This window comes from Mesocricetus auratus, unplaced genomic scaffold (genome assembly GCF_017639785.1).
Source record: "Mesocricetus auratus isolate SY011 unplaced genomic scaffold, BCM_Maur_2.0 Super-Scaffold_4256, whole genome shotgun sequence".
NCBI classification, from domain to species: Eukaryota; Metazoa; Chordata; class Mammalia; order Rodentia; family Cricetidae; genus Mesocricetus; species Mesocricetus auratus.
This window is the reverse complement of record NW_024429182.1, coordinates 69,108,871-69,123,589: the sequence shown is the minus strand read 5'-3', so window position 1 is coordinate 69,123,589 and position 14,719 is coordinate 69,108,871. Positions and strand designations below refer to the sequence as shown.

At 47.1% G+C, this 14,719-nt stretch overlaps 1 protein-coding gene across 14 annotated transcripts in view; it reads right to left on the bottom strand.

Annotated features, from left to right (window-relative positions):
• Fgfr2 (fibroblast growth factor receptor 2) overlaps positions 1–14,719 on the bottom strand; it is a 103,251-nt gene that overhangs the window by 45,340 nt on the left and 43,192 nt on the right. For all 14 annotated transcript variants that reach the window (XM_040753084.1, XM_040753105.1, XM_040753100.1 and 11 more), the window contains one exon: positions 11,881–12,004. In XM_040753084.1, coding sequence (XP_040609018.1) covers positions 11,881–12,004 — 124 coding nt within the window. The remainder of the gene's footprint in view (positions 1–11,880; positions 12,005–14,719) is intronic.

The window sequence follows — 14,719 nt, the reverse complement described above, 5'->3', positions numbered from 1 at the left end:
AGATACATGGATCCAAAAGGGGAGGGAAGGGGGAGCTTTCAAATAATCATTTGAGGCCTCTGTGTGAATTTCAAATTAAGACATAACGTTAAAGCCGCCCAAAGGGTACAGTTGTGCACAGTCCCCTCTCTCACCCCGCTGCCCCCCCCCATAGCTCTGGCTGTCCTGGAACTCTCTATGTAGACTGGGCTGGTGTGAACTTACAGAGAGAGATCTTCTGGTCTCTGTCTCCTGAATTATTATTTTTCAGATGCGGGTCTTGCTCTGTAGCCTGAGATGAGCTTGAACTTGTGACCTTCCTACTCCGGCTTCTCAAATGTTGGTTTATAGGCATGCACCACTAGGGCCAGGCTTCTTTACCTCTTTCTTTCTTCTCTTTCTTTTCATCTCTCTTTTCACCTCCATGTGGAGGCCAGAGGTTAACACTGGGTGTGCCTCCCTTGGCTACTCTCTCCCTTAGTTTTATTTTATTATTATATGTATGATGTACGTAGGGAGCACACACTTGCCACAGCACTGTTTAGAGTTGGTTCTCTCTCCTTGCTCATTACCTGGGTTCCCAGGATCAAAGCCAAGGTTATCAGGACTATATGACAAGTACTGTAACCACCAATCCGCCTCACCAGCCCCTCCCCTTTAGTTTTGGGACAGGCTCTCACTGTTCTGGGTTGCTCATGGACTTGGCTGGTGGGTCAGCAAACCCAACGTCCTCCTGTCTGCCGTCCAAGCTTTTTTGCGTGGCTGCTGGAGACCTAAACTTATGTTTATACAACAGGCAACTTTACACAGTAAGCCCTTTCCTTAACCCTTCCCCGCTCCCGCATTACTTAAAAAAAAAAAGATTGTCATTATTTTTAATGTATTAGGAAGGTGCGAAGTATGCTCAGAGACATTGGATCTTCCAGAACTCGAGTTACCAGCGGTTGTGAGCCACCTGATGTGGATGCTATAACCAAACCCATTCCTCTGCAAGAGCAGTAGGCACTCTTAACCACTGAACCTCCCCTCCAGCCCTCTGCACCAGATTCGAGCTTGCACTAGAAAAGGTGCCTGGCTTTCGGTCTGTCTTCTGATCTTCACTGCTGTTCCAACAGATAGACACCCCTCCCGCTGGGAGCATCTGCCTATGCAAAGTCCTGCTGAACCAGGCTGGGGCTCTGGCTGTCTTCAACCGACCCCACCCCAGACCCTCCCCCACACCTCTGCAGAGACAGCAGAGTCTGAGGAGCAAGGTTGTTTAGGAAGGGATTAAGTGTCTCCTCTCCAGTGCTGAAGTCACAAAATTTCTTAGGAAGGGTGCACCGTGCAAAGTACTGGAAGCAAAACACCACCGACTCCTTTGTGCTTGCTCACTGGTGTGGACAGGCAGAGCGACGGGCTGGCTGGCGGGGCTCAGGGCTGGGAGAACCAAGCAGGTAGAAGCAAAGGACCCTCCCTAAAGAATGTCACAGACGATGACTCAGCCTTCTGCCTGCTGGGTTGTCAGTTTAGGTCATTTTAGGGAAATTATAGGAGCAGAGCTTGGTGCCACTTAGACCCCAAATGTGTAAGATACCCTTGAGCTCTGGGCCCTAAGAGGTGCATCAGCACTGAGAACGCTTACACCATGTTCAGATTCGAAAGTGCCTCTGCTTTTCTTTAAAGGGGACTTGGCTTTAGGAGATAAACAAGTTCAGGAGACCAGACAACGGTGATATTTTCGGTGTGTTAAATATCACTAAACCATACCTTTAAAAAAAGTTTAAAATGGTCAGTTTCATGCTATCCATGTAGCACAGGCTGGCTTCAAACTAGCTATACTGCCGACAATGACCTTAAATTTCTGATCCTTCCGCTTCCATCTGCAATTATAGGTGTACACCACCGAGCCCAGTTTCTGCAGCACTGGGGATGGAACCTGAGGCTCCATGCATATTAGGCAGGCACTCAACTGAGCTCCAGCTCCAGCACAACCACAGCAAAGGTGACAACATCGGTGAGCCAGCAAGGTCCACATCATCCCTAGGGTTGTGGTAAACCCACACTCTTGGCTAGCAAAGTCTATTACCTTGCTCATTCTACCAAATGGCAGCCGTTCTTTCAACACCAAGTCTACACGAGGTTCCCCTACATTGGGCTTCAGTGCCGATGCTGCTGATGCCAACTCAGACGTCAGATGTCCGAAGTCAGATGACCACAGACTCCCTCCTGAGGAGCAGAGGTAAACACAGCTGAGAGCCACCCTACCAAGCAGGACACCATAAAGGCCTGCACCCCACGGCACAACTCAGGAATGTGTGATTTTAGCTGGAGTGTGCAGAGCTGGGCTGCCCTCACAGGAAAAGCATGCTGGACAAGGTTTTTTTTTTTCTTTTTAAATTGCTCAGGCATTAAATACACCCTCTTATTAGAAAGGCTGAACTTCGAATTAGACTACACCTTCTCTCAAATGATTTGCAAGGAAACAAAACGGGAGTCACTTGAAAACCCCTAAAGTCAAAATGCTGTGCCTTGGGTTTCAAATGTTATGCAAATATCTGTCTGAAAGGATCAAGTTAGCCTATTTTTAGAAATATGTCCTTGGAAAGTATTCACAGGTGCCCAATTAATAGATGTGCACAGAGCTTGTTGTGGTCATGTTTTAATGGGAACAAGGTTATGCACAACCTAAATATGATTACATACTACGGCTATGGCAACAGCATATGGGTCACAAGAAAGAAATGAAGAGACCGGTGTGTGTAGGCACAAGGATACCTAGAAGGCAGCTTGGCTCTCAGCATCAACCTTCACTGTTTAGAAGAAGTCCAGAAAGCTTCATGCTAATCCGTCAGATGCCTTGTTAGGCTCCTGGGGTGGATCAAGCAGAAGGAAAAGCCTTCAGCCCATCTGAGCAAACAAGAAATGCCTCCCTTAGGTACAGACAAACATGAGAGGCCAAACCATCAACTGTTTGTTTTCCTGGAGCCAACAAAACGAGGACGATGAAAATTACTTGTGGCTCAGGATGCACTAAAGTAGTAGAAAGACTCAAAACCATCACCCAGATCCCAAACCCTTCACTGTCAAGATAGAGGGCTCACCGTCACGATACAATACACACAATGTTCTAATGTCTCCCCCAAACCATGACAGTGACACCCTCTCTTTTCAGAACACCATGCCCATGGCAACATCAGTGTCCTTGGCCACCTCCTTCCCACAGCCTCCTGCCCTGGACCTGCTATGTAAAAAACCACACCAGTCAAAAAGTACAGCCTTCCAAATCAAATCTACTATGTTAGCAGCACAACCCAACATATTATCCCTTCTTTTCTGTGAATATAAACTGAACAGGAAGAAGGTGAACACAACAGCAGGGTGTTCAAAGAACAAACCTAGATGTATCACTTACAAGGAGAAGAACATAGCGCCACAGCCATACTCATTCCAAATGGGAGCTAGCATAATACTCAACAACACGGCCCTTTAGCTCATAAAGGCAGGTACTGACTAAGCTGTATAAACACATGTATTTAAAACTCCATAGTTTTTCTGTTTCAGAATTTGGAATACATTAGGATGCCCCAAACTCCAAATATAAGTTACTTATAAAACAGGGTAAATGTGTCTTATCTAAAGCACTTGCGGCCAGAATTGCTTCTAATTAGGGCATTTCTCAGATGGTAGAATATGTGTGGCATCTGTTTCACTGGTTGAACTTCTCCAAAATCTGAAACCACATGGCGATCTTTAACCGATGATACAAAGATGTTTTGGAGATTGACTTGGCAGATTAAGGATGCTCAACCAGAGGGGCCCATTACCATACTCTGTGCTGTCCATGACCACATCCTCAAGCTAGGCTTGCTCCCTCCCAGCTGTAGTTAAGCAGCTCTCTATCCGCCCACTCTCACCTGCACTTCCTATGCACAGCCCCAGGAAGAGTCATCTTCACACACAGACCTGGAAGACATTAACCTGACTGCAACACTTCTACATCCTCCTACCTCAGAAGCCGTGCCAAAGATCAGACAGCCAACCAAATATTATCCCTCTTTGTTGGTCACCTCTACCAGGACTCATGCCAGAACTGAGGGAAATCAATAACCTTCCTTCCTCAACTGTGGGTCAAAGGGCATCTGAAGGTTTGCAGGAACAGAGCAAAAGTGGACTATTACCAAGTTCTGACAGATCCTTACCAGGTTGGTACCCATGAGCCATCCTCTGCTCCTAGAGCTCACAAGGGATAACTTCTTCCCGGAAAACACTCATTTGCCAGTCAATGCCCTTGAAGCAGCTGACTGCTGACCAGACTCTGCCCTGGGAAGCCTTGTGGTAAGGCAGGAATGTGGAGCTGCTCTGAGGAATGAAATCTCATTAAACGGCTTTGACCCCAGGGAGTTTGGAAATCCCCATCCTGAAGAAAGTACTAAGCCTTACCATTCCTGTGATTAGAAATAGGCTGAATGTGTGCCTCAGCCTGGAGACAGGGAAAGAGGCATGGGATTGCCTAATAAGAGTGACCAATGGTCACCCATGTCATGATTTAGGGCACTGCTCTCATGGCAACTCTTTCTTTGGTAGGTGCTACAAAGACAGCAGGTTATTGTCCATTTTGGTTTGAGTCAGAAATGGCCCCCAAAGGCTCGGACTTTGAATGTTTGATTTCCAACTAGTGGCCCTATCTTGAGTGCTCTATGACCTTGAGCAAGCGAGGCCTGGCTAGCAGAAGTGAGTGGCAGAGCTGGCTGTGCTCCCCCAGTTTCTCACCCACGCCACCCCAGGCTCCCACCACAAAGTCAGCTCCTCTCTCTTTCCTCCAGTGATGGACTGAAATACCTCTGAATTCATGAGGCAAAATGAACCTTTCTTCCCCAAAGTGATAGAGGGTACATGACCACAGCAACACAGATGAACAAAAATACCCGCACGGCACAGCTAAGGACTCAACACACACAGGTACTAGGGCTTCCCAAGGCCACAGAAGGCAAAAGCGGGATATAAATGCATATCCACCCAAACCACCCCTGCATAATTCCCACCTGACTCCCAAAAGGCACAATTTGGCAAGGAGACTGTGGCAGCCATGGCTTGGAAAGGTAAAAATGGCTGTGGGAGCCGCAGAGCAACAGGGATGTGCTTCCCGCCAGCTGCTACTCCAGGGCTATGAATCTGAGTTATTCACTGCGACATATCACCTTCATGCAACCTTAAACCTTAGCCCGTTTGCAGTGGAGGGGCTTTCTGCCTCCCTCCAGGTAGTCTTCCTAAGTCCAGAACTGGCAGAGAGAGAGCCAGCTCTAGTATAAAACAGGTGTCAAGCTATAGCAAGAAATGGGACCGTGTTAGCTGGCAGCAAGGTCATAAATACGGACAAATGTAGACAAGGCATGGAGGCCAGAAAACCGCTGCAGGGCCCCTCGGGAGCCCAGTGATGAAGCCTAGGCCTTCCTATATGCTCCAAGAATGGAAGGCACACTGGCATCCAGTGCCTTAGTTCAAGGTCATGTCAACGCTCTAGCCAAGATCCCACATGTCACATCAAGCTCCTGTCAGATAGAAACCAAGATTTGCATAAGGTCTTTCTCAGCAGAAATCAAGGTGATCCTACTAGTGGCAGTTTCAATAATGAACTCAATGGTTAACTGAGTTACCACTAGACTGGCTGCCACCATTTATTGTCATTTTTGATACAGGATCTCATTACAGCCCAGGCTGGCCTCAAACTCACTTTGTAGCCAAAGATGTCCATGGGCTTCTAATCCTCTCCCCAAGTGCTAAGATTATAAACATGTCATGTCACACGTGGTTGTGTGCAGGGCTGGGAATGGGACACAGGACTTCACCATGTATGCTAGCAAGTTCTCCACCAAGTAAGCCACACCCCAGCCCAAGCCCCTAATATAATATCACTTTTCATCAGTGATGTGAGCACTATTCCAGATCCACAGCAAGTACCACGGTAATCGGATATGGCTTAAGGAATTCTGACTCCTTCGATCCCTTCCTCACTGCTCTGAGATCACACCAAAGCCTTTGTCATCCCCGCCTCCATGTAGCAAACCAATGCTCTGTGCACTATCTCCCTCTCCCACTAGAACTGCCAGAGGCTCCAGGCTGGGAGTTGGCCACACAACAGGGCTTAACAGTCTACCTGGAAGAAGCAAGACCTCCTTCCTATTGAATGCACAGCTGAGGTGCTCGGTACATGCTGCCAGGCTAAGTCCCATCACGTTTAGAGCTGAGCTGTGGAGGATTTATGTCGGGGACTAGCCAACAGTGTCATTCTGGCCTGCCAGTGACTAGTCAGGACTGGTGGTAAAGGCTGAGCCACCTCCACCCAGACAGAAGTGAAGGAAAGCATACGATAGCCCCAACCACCCAACACCTGGTGTAGGAGATGAGACTCCAGAGAATTAAACTAAGAAGGGATCTGAGGTACTATCCATGCCTCCACCGCATTCTGGCCCCCACGTATCAAACGTCAGGAGAAAGGGGTTGCCAATAAGCATCCAATAGTCTCTGGGAACATAAGAGTTATAATGGGAAGCAAGACCATAACTCAAAGCCAAAGAGACTACATGAGGGAGGAAGGGCACTAATCCCCCACTTCTTCATACATGTGTATGTATGTATGCTTGCACATGTGTGGGCCCATGCATGTGTGTACCTGTAGAGGCCTGAGGTTCATATCAGGAACTTCCTTGATTACTCTTCTACTTTATTCTCTGTGGCAAGGTCTTTCAAACTCAGAGCTCCCTGACACAGCTAATCTCAGTAGCCAACTTGCTCAGGGAATCCTTTCTCCATCCTCCAAGGCTGGATATGCCACAGTCACTCAGCATTTATCTGGGTTCTAAGGATCCAAACTCTAGACCTCAAGTCCATTTGCTCGGCAAGTGTTCTACCTACTGAGCCACCTCCACCATGCCTGACACATTAATGGTCTGAATTAGAGCCAAAGAGACTGTCTGGTCTGAGACCCCTGCTCTGGCATCTCCTCCAGTCCTCACACACATCATTGACCCCTGCTCTGGTGTCTTCAGGTCCTCACACACATCACTGACATCTGCTATGCCTAAATTTCCTGAGCTCTGAGATGGGGTTCAGGGATGGAAGAAGGAGAACAGAGGCTCTGTGATTGTCTTACGCCAACAACCAAGCCAAAATAAGATGGCCTGGATGACATCATTAACCAGAGGTGCAAAGTCAGCAGGAAACAGAACTTCACCTACTGCTCCCCAAATGGCACTCCATTTGCCTAGTTAAGACACCTGCCTTCCAAGTATGAGAACCTGGTTTGATCCCCAAAACCCTTGGAAAAAAGCTAGGCATGGAAATTGATGAGCCCAAGGTCACAGTGACAGACCTTGGAGGTGGGGCTGTGAATGTTCCTAAGGAACAGAAGTTGTCCTCCAGCAGCCACACATCCATGCACACCCCACTAGTCCCCCCCCCTGTCTCTCCCCCACCGTGTCTCTCCCCCCATCTCTCCGTCTCTCTCCCTCCCCCCTGGCTGAGACTAACAAAAGTTATTAAAGAATAACCCACATGGGGAAATTAATTATAGCGCTTTTAGGGCACTAATACAGCCCATCATACAAGCAAGGTAAACATCATCTTCCCAATTTTATGGTTATAAAGCAGGTCCAGAAGCTCTTCTGGTGCCCAGAGGTTCCTGCCATTGGGCTGGCTGCTTGTATCATGACCCCAAGCTGTGTTTGTTCCTAACATGCCAGGGCCTCAGTTCTTGGGTCAGATCCAGTGATAAGAGTTAATGACTCCTCGATGCCACTTGGTGGTGGTGGGGGCATCCATCAACAGATCAAGGCCTTCAGCATCCCTCTGAGGAATCCCGGTGAAGACTCACCACCTCCCCTAGCCATTTACTTGGCAGGCTGTTTTACTATTGCCACAGCCACTGAGACTGGAGCTTCATACTAATTTTCCTTTGCTGCAAATGGCTCAAAAGGAATGGTGTCAATTTTAATGAGGATCAAACAAGGCTCCTAAAAGGACCTTGTAAATGAAGAGCAATCTCCTCACACACAACCATGGCCCGCTGTTTCCTTCCAGAACACAAGAGTATCACCTAAACTCCATGCTTTTACACCGACGTGCGGAGGTGAGGCCTTTCGGGCTTGCTGGGTTCTAACACCTGAGCCACAGATGGAGGCATCTTAGCCACACTCCAGCAAGAGCCAAACTTCCTGGTCACTGGGAACACGTTCTGGCTGTCTGTGAAATAAAGAGGTGACCGAGACCAGGATACCACACAGCCAAGGACTGCATTTGGGCTCCAGGGCCACCAGGGGTTCGTTCCTTGCTTAAGCCTGAATCCTTTCTGTTTCCACTTGCCAAGATGTTCAAACGGCTGCCAACCCTGCAAGTCTCTATGAGGTTCTCCGGCTGACTCGGTTCTTCGTTTATTGGTGACTCTCGGAGCAATTGCTGGGGTTTTCAGCAATAAATAAAGAAAGAATAAAAAAGAGGGAGAGTACTTCACACCTCCATCTTTACTGTGAACGGCTCATAGTCCACTGACTTTCGGCTTCTATTTAAAAAGAAGGTTCAAGGCTTAGAAAGAAATCACTGGAGTTGTGCTTTAATGGATATTCCCAACCAGCATTGTGTCATTATTGGCCCGGGTTGAGCTGGGCGATCTCCCAAGCTTGTGACATAATCAGGCCTCTCTCTGCATCGCTCTGTACACTCCACGCTCCCTCCACATCACATCACTGAATCATCCACTTTTTTCAGCGAGCCCGATTGCCAGGGGATTAACACGAGACAGCCCAGCTCCATTATTCAGCAGCCTCATTCAAATCCCAGCCCTAAACTCTAAGAGAGACTTCAGAGCTTTCACAGGGATGAGCTGCCAGAGAGCTCAAAGGGGAGGTGGGGCGAGGGGCTTTTGGATGTTTAACACAACAACTCCGAGCTAAAACCCACTGTAAGCAAGACCCTGGGGCTACAGCGGCCCTGCCTTGACTCCTCAATTCTTGGAATGGCCCCAATCATGAATAATTTGCAGACCTGTGCTAGGCTAAAATCCCAAAGGACTCCCACAGAACAATTTTTTCCCTCCATAATAAATTACTTAATTTTAAATTTAAGTATTCAGAGCTTTTAGCTCCAAATCTAACTTTCTTTTCCCAATGCAAACACTCCTGTCAGATTCAGTCCACACAGCCTGAAGTAAATCCCAAATCATGTGCTCTTTGATGAATGGATTTAGAGCCATTTGTGACAAAAGAAATCCTCTCACACGTCACTCCGCTGTGCGCGTGTGTGTATTTACTAAAATATCTGAGCCTAGCGTAGCACAAACGTCTCTATAAGAAACAGGACCAGGGCCAGACCTGATGATGCAGGTTGTAAGATGAGCTGCTCAGGGTGCTGAGGCAGAAGATCAAAATGCTGACCTGCCTGGGCAACAGAGAAAGCTCAAGGACAGTCTGAGCAACTTAACAAGATCTTGTCTCAATACAGAATGTACACATTTTTTAAATGTCTGCAATAGCTGGGTGGTGGTGGTGGTGTACACCTTTAACCCCAGCACTCAGGAGGCAGAGGCCAGCCTGGTCTACAGAGTGAGAGTTCTAGGATAGCCAAGGCTACACAGAGAAACCCTGTCTCAAAAAAAATCAAATAAAAAACCCAACCCCCGCCCCAATGTCTGGAATATAGCTCAACAATAGAGCAATTGCCTAACACATGGCAGGCCATCACTTCAGTCCTAGATATTTGGGGATGGAGAAGTAGAAGACAGAAGCCTGGTGTGGTAGCAAGCACCTGTAATCTCCACACTAGGGAGGTGGAGACTGGAGGGTGAGGAGAGTTCAAGGTCATCTTCAGCTACAAAGCAAGTTCAAGGCTAACCTGAACTACATGAGCCTCTATCTCAAAAAAACCATAGAAGTAAATAAAAATTAAGGCATAAAAGAAGGCTCTGACACTCTTTTATGGATAGTCATAGGGTAAATAAAACACACACACAATGGTCTATCAAATTTCACATTAAGCCCTCTAAGTAACTCAAAAACTCTTGTCGCTGAAATGCTTACACTCAAATGGAAGTTAAAGACTGTACAAACAATGCTCATTAGGCAGAGTTTTTGTGACTATAACCTCACTTAACTAGACAGAAAATCAATACGACTTTCTGTTTAACTATTAGGTAACCTAAATCTTCAATTAAACAAATCTATGTTTTTTTTTTTTTGGTAAATTGTCTATTGAGGAGTTTTTAGTGGTTCTTGGGTAATTCAAGAATTTGCAGAATCTCCCTTCAAATAGTTTATATTTTATAAAAGAGACAGAAGTGCCCATAAGTAAGATAATATCCAGCACCATGCCTAGGAAATGATGTAGGAGAGTCGTGTTTACAAAGTTTGTGGAGTCACCAAGGCCATGAGAAATCAAAATGGATCCCTGTGAGCTCGGAGTTGGGGGTCTCAGTCAATAGTTTGCACATGAAAGAGTAATCCAAAGAAATGACTGAGGACAGGGAAGGAGCAAGTGTTACCCTGCCTAACAAGTCAGAGCACAGACAGCTTCTACAGGGAAGAGATCTGAACCCACCATCTGCGCAACACAAGAGTAGGTAACCGGTGACCGTGCCAGCAAACACTGACTACCAACTTGACAGGACCTCAAGTTGCCTAGGAGACAAACCTCGGGGCAAGTCTATGCAGGAATTTCTAGATTGCACTAATAAAGGTGGGAAGATCCACCCTACAGGTGGGTACCCCATTAAATGGACTGCACAAAAAGAGGAATGAGGTACCTTGTTCTTGAATCCATGCCTTTCCCACCATGATAGACACAACTGTGAGCCCAAATGAAATCCTCCTCCTATAAATTGCTTTTGTTGAGTATTTTGTGCAACAATAAAAGTAACTAATGGAGCAACCAATCCAATCTCTTCATTAGTCACAACAAAAACCCATGGTAACCAGTAAAACTTGGGAAGAAATGCTTCTTTTGGGAACTACAGGCTACATAACCTTAAGATGGGCAACAAAAAGAACTCCTTATCTGTGACAGAAACATACTTGTGAGCTGTCAGAGGTGGTCCCCTTTGCTCAGAGAAACATCTCCTGGGAGTAGGCATAAAACTACCTAATGACCATCTCTGACATTGACTTTTTTCCTCCAACGAGGCACAGGCTCAATCATTACACCAACTTTTTCTTTACTCTTCAGCCAATGTGGTAAGTTGCCCTCCTTTACACAATGTTCCACTCTTTTAAAAACAAAATTTTCCAGGGCTGGAAAGGCAGCTCAGCAGTTAAGAGCACATACTGCTCTTCCAAGGACCTGGGTTCCATCCTCAGCATCCTGGGTTCCATCCTCAGCATCCTGGGTTCCATCCTCAGCATCCTGGGTTCCAGCCTCAGCATCCTGGGTTCCAGCCTCAGCATCCTGGGTTCCAGCCTCAGCATCCTGGGTTCCAGCCTCAGCATCTACACTGGGTGGTACATAACTGTCTACCACGCTAGCTCCAGGAGATCCAAGGCCCTCTTCTGGCCTCTACAGGCACCTGCACTCACTTGCACAAATCCACACATAGATACACACGTGTACACATAATTAAACATTTTTCTGCACACATTAAGATTATTCAGAGCAATCTTAGCTTCCAGAATTAGATGTTTATACCATAGCCCCCGATAAAAGATAATGCTTAGGTACCAAGATGATCCCCCTGAATCCCATAAAACCTGGTTACCCATAAAACAGAACACAGTCCTATGACAGCTGCTGCAACCTCCTCAGATGACAACTTATGGGTACAAAAGGGAGACAAGCTCATTCTCCTTAACTGTGAGGAGAAAATACCCTCACTGTTGTGGCTTTAAGTGAGTCAAGCTAGAATAGATTGCCTTTGGGGCAGCAGTACAGTACCAAACTCACCAACAACATCAAGGTGGTATGTGTGGTTGATGGACCCGTACTCATTCTCCACTAGACAGGTGTAATTGCCTTTGTCCGATGGAACCACACTCTCCATGATAAGGCTCCAGTGCTGATTTCGTACCTGAAAAAGCCAAAGGAAAAGTTGCTATTTATAACAAGCTTAATACCAAACACCAGTAGTATGCTTTCTTAACTTAAAATGAAGTTGGCTGGGGCTGAGAGTTTAGTTGGTGGAAGCAGAGAATGTAGAAGAAGTGTAAACTGTTTCCATAGAACAGCCTAGCAGGCAGGTATTGGCATAGTACACAAAGGTGTGCCCTTGTCTTAGATTTGAGGTCCCATTAGGAGAACCCATATGGCCAAGAGGCCCTATCATTAAGCCATACAATTTCATACCTAACTGGCTCCTAAGGCCAGTCTTCCAATGGGAGCTACAGTCCCCAGTGTACCATGTAACCACCTGGAGCCAACACTGATGATCACCGGCTATATGACACACCTTCTGCTTTAGCTAATTCAATTCCCCCAGAAGCCCTTGGCACAGATTTATTCTGTTCCTGGAACCTCTTGCTTCTTTCTCTGGGCCCCCAGATCTATGGAAGTCTCAAGAAGTTTCAACTGGGACCATGGGTCTGCCCCTCCCCCATCTCTGCAGGGTGATGAATGAATGGCACATTTTCCTGGTATTCCCAGAATTCCAGACACGGGAGCAAGGACTCCAAGTTACATATCCATTTGTTTGTAAGTGCCTTGAGACTTTCCAAAGATAAGAAGGGGATGTAAAACTGACCACAGCCTGTCAGCTCACACTAGGTTCTGATGTTCTCGTCTTGTGAGAACCTAGACTAAAGAGTAAGGAGAGACACTTCATGGTCACATCCTTCTAAGAATTGAGGGCAGGCCAGTTGTCCCATAATGCACCTTCCAATAGGGGTAAGAGTATGCCGGCAACTGTAACTGCAGAGTAGGGCTATTGCTGTGCTGAGGCCAAACCAAGACCATTGTCCCCAACCAGGATGTCATATTGTGCCACTGGGATGAGGGGCTGGATCCCTCTCAAAGGCACAAGCAACGCGTTAGGAATGAGGCTGAGAAGTCACCTTGCTTAGATGCCACTGACCCCAACCCTTGCACAACTGTGGAGTTGCCTCAGAGTCCAGCAGGGAAAGGTGGCAGAGGAAAACTGACTCACAAACAAGATAGGAGGGAGAGGGAACGAATCTGAGGACTTTAGACTGATAATGGAGACAATCTGTGCCCTACGCAAAACAATCGCATTGGTCTCCTTGCAGGACCTGCAAGACAGCCCGAGAGGAAGCCATATGGCTAAAAGTTCCCTACCCCGTGCAGTATGAGTGTCCTGATGGGGGAGCCCATGCCAAATTCCACGGTCTCACGGGAACCAATCTAATTTCTGTCACAGGTGCTACCTGAAGTTGTCGCTCTGGAAGATGAGTTCTTGCAGAACTCAAGGCAGACCCTCTGCATCCCAGGATCTTGGGAATATCAGAAATGGCTCTCTCCTTGCCAGACACATGGAGGGCAATTTAGGGATGCAGCCACCACAGGCTCCAGAGTCACCAAGCCTCATAATCCAGCCTTGAGCCCTGCTGTAAATATTCAGTTCTTTGAGCCCCCGCTCAAATGTCACGTCTGTAAGCCTTTAATCATGGCAGCGCCTTACTCTGGACCCCATCCAAACTGTCAATGTCTTTCTTGTGTCTGGATTCAGGCTCTGGCACATGGCATATTCCAAATGGATTTACCCCTGAACTGCTAAGGGAGGTGACGTTGGCTGCCCGAGACAACAGATCTTGACTTGGAGTAGCACAGCCGGGCCGCTACCTTTTTGGATACCGCCCCCCCACCTCCCTTGCAGAGTACATGTTAGTTGTTTCCTTGGGTCTATGGCATTCTAAGAAAGTCCTGAATATTAACTTCTTGGAGACACACTGCAAATGTCAGTAAGTTAACATGGATGAATGCTATTACAGTAAGATGCACTATACAGAAGTGGGCATCTCCACTCTTCTAGAGCCTGATGACTCAGTCAACACTCCACCGCATGCAGCGCTTTCATATTTTCTTTCCAACTAACTCGTGCTCCCAATTGCATTCCGTGACATACCATCAAGCCCAAATTTTAAAACTGTGGCATTTTTCAAACTGATGCTCTTAGAAACTGCCAGCGGTGGGACGAGAGAGAGAGAGAGAGAGAGAGAGAGAGAGAGAGAGACAGACAGACAGACAGACAGACAGACAGACAGACAGACAGAGACAGACAGAGACACAGAGAGACACACAGAGACACACAGAGACACACAGAGACACACAGAGAGAGACACAGAGAGAGAGACACACAGAGAGAGACACACAGAGAGAGACACACAGAGAGAGACACACAGAGAGAGACACACAGAGAGAGACACACAGAGAGAGACACACAGAGAGAGACACACAGAGACACACAGAGAGAGAGACACAAAGACAGACAGAAAGACAGACAGAAAGACAGACAGACAGACAGACAGACAGAAAGAAAGAAAGGAAGGAGAGAAGGAAAATGGAAACCACAAGTTTGGAAACGTATTAAATCAGTGTGTGCACACCAAGCTTCTGTGTGACCTGAAGAGGGTACCCTTGCAGCAAGCATGCAAACAGCCCCTTGCCCTTCAGTGTGCTCTTCTCAGTGTCTCAGATCTGCAGGGCCACAATCATCTTGTTATTTGGGTCAAATGCCTATACATTGTTTTTGCTTTCAGAGAACAGGGAATGTAAACCATCCCCCCCAAATCTGAAAGCTGCTCAGCCTCATTAGCAATCAGGGGAATGCAAA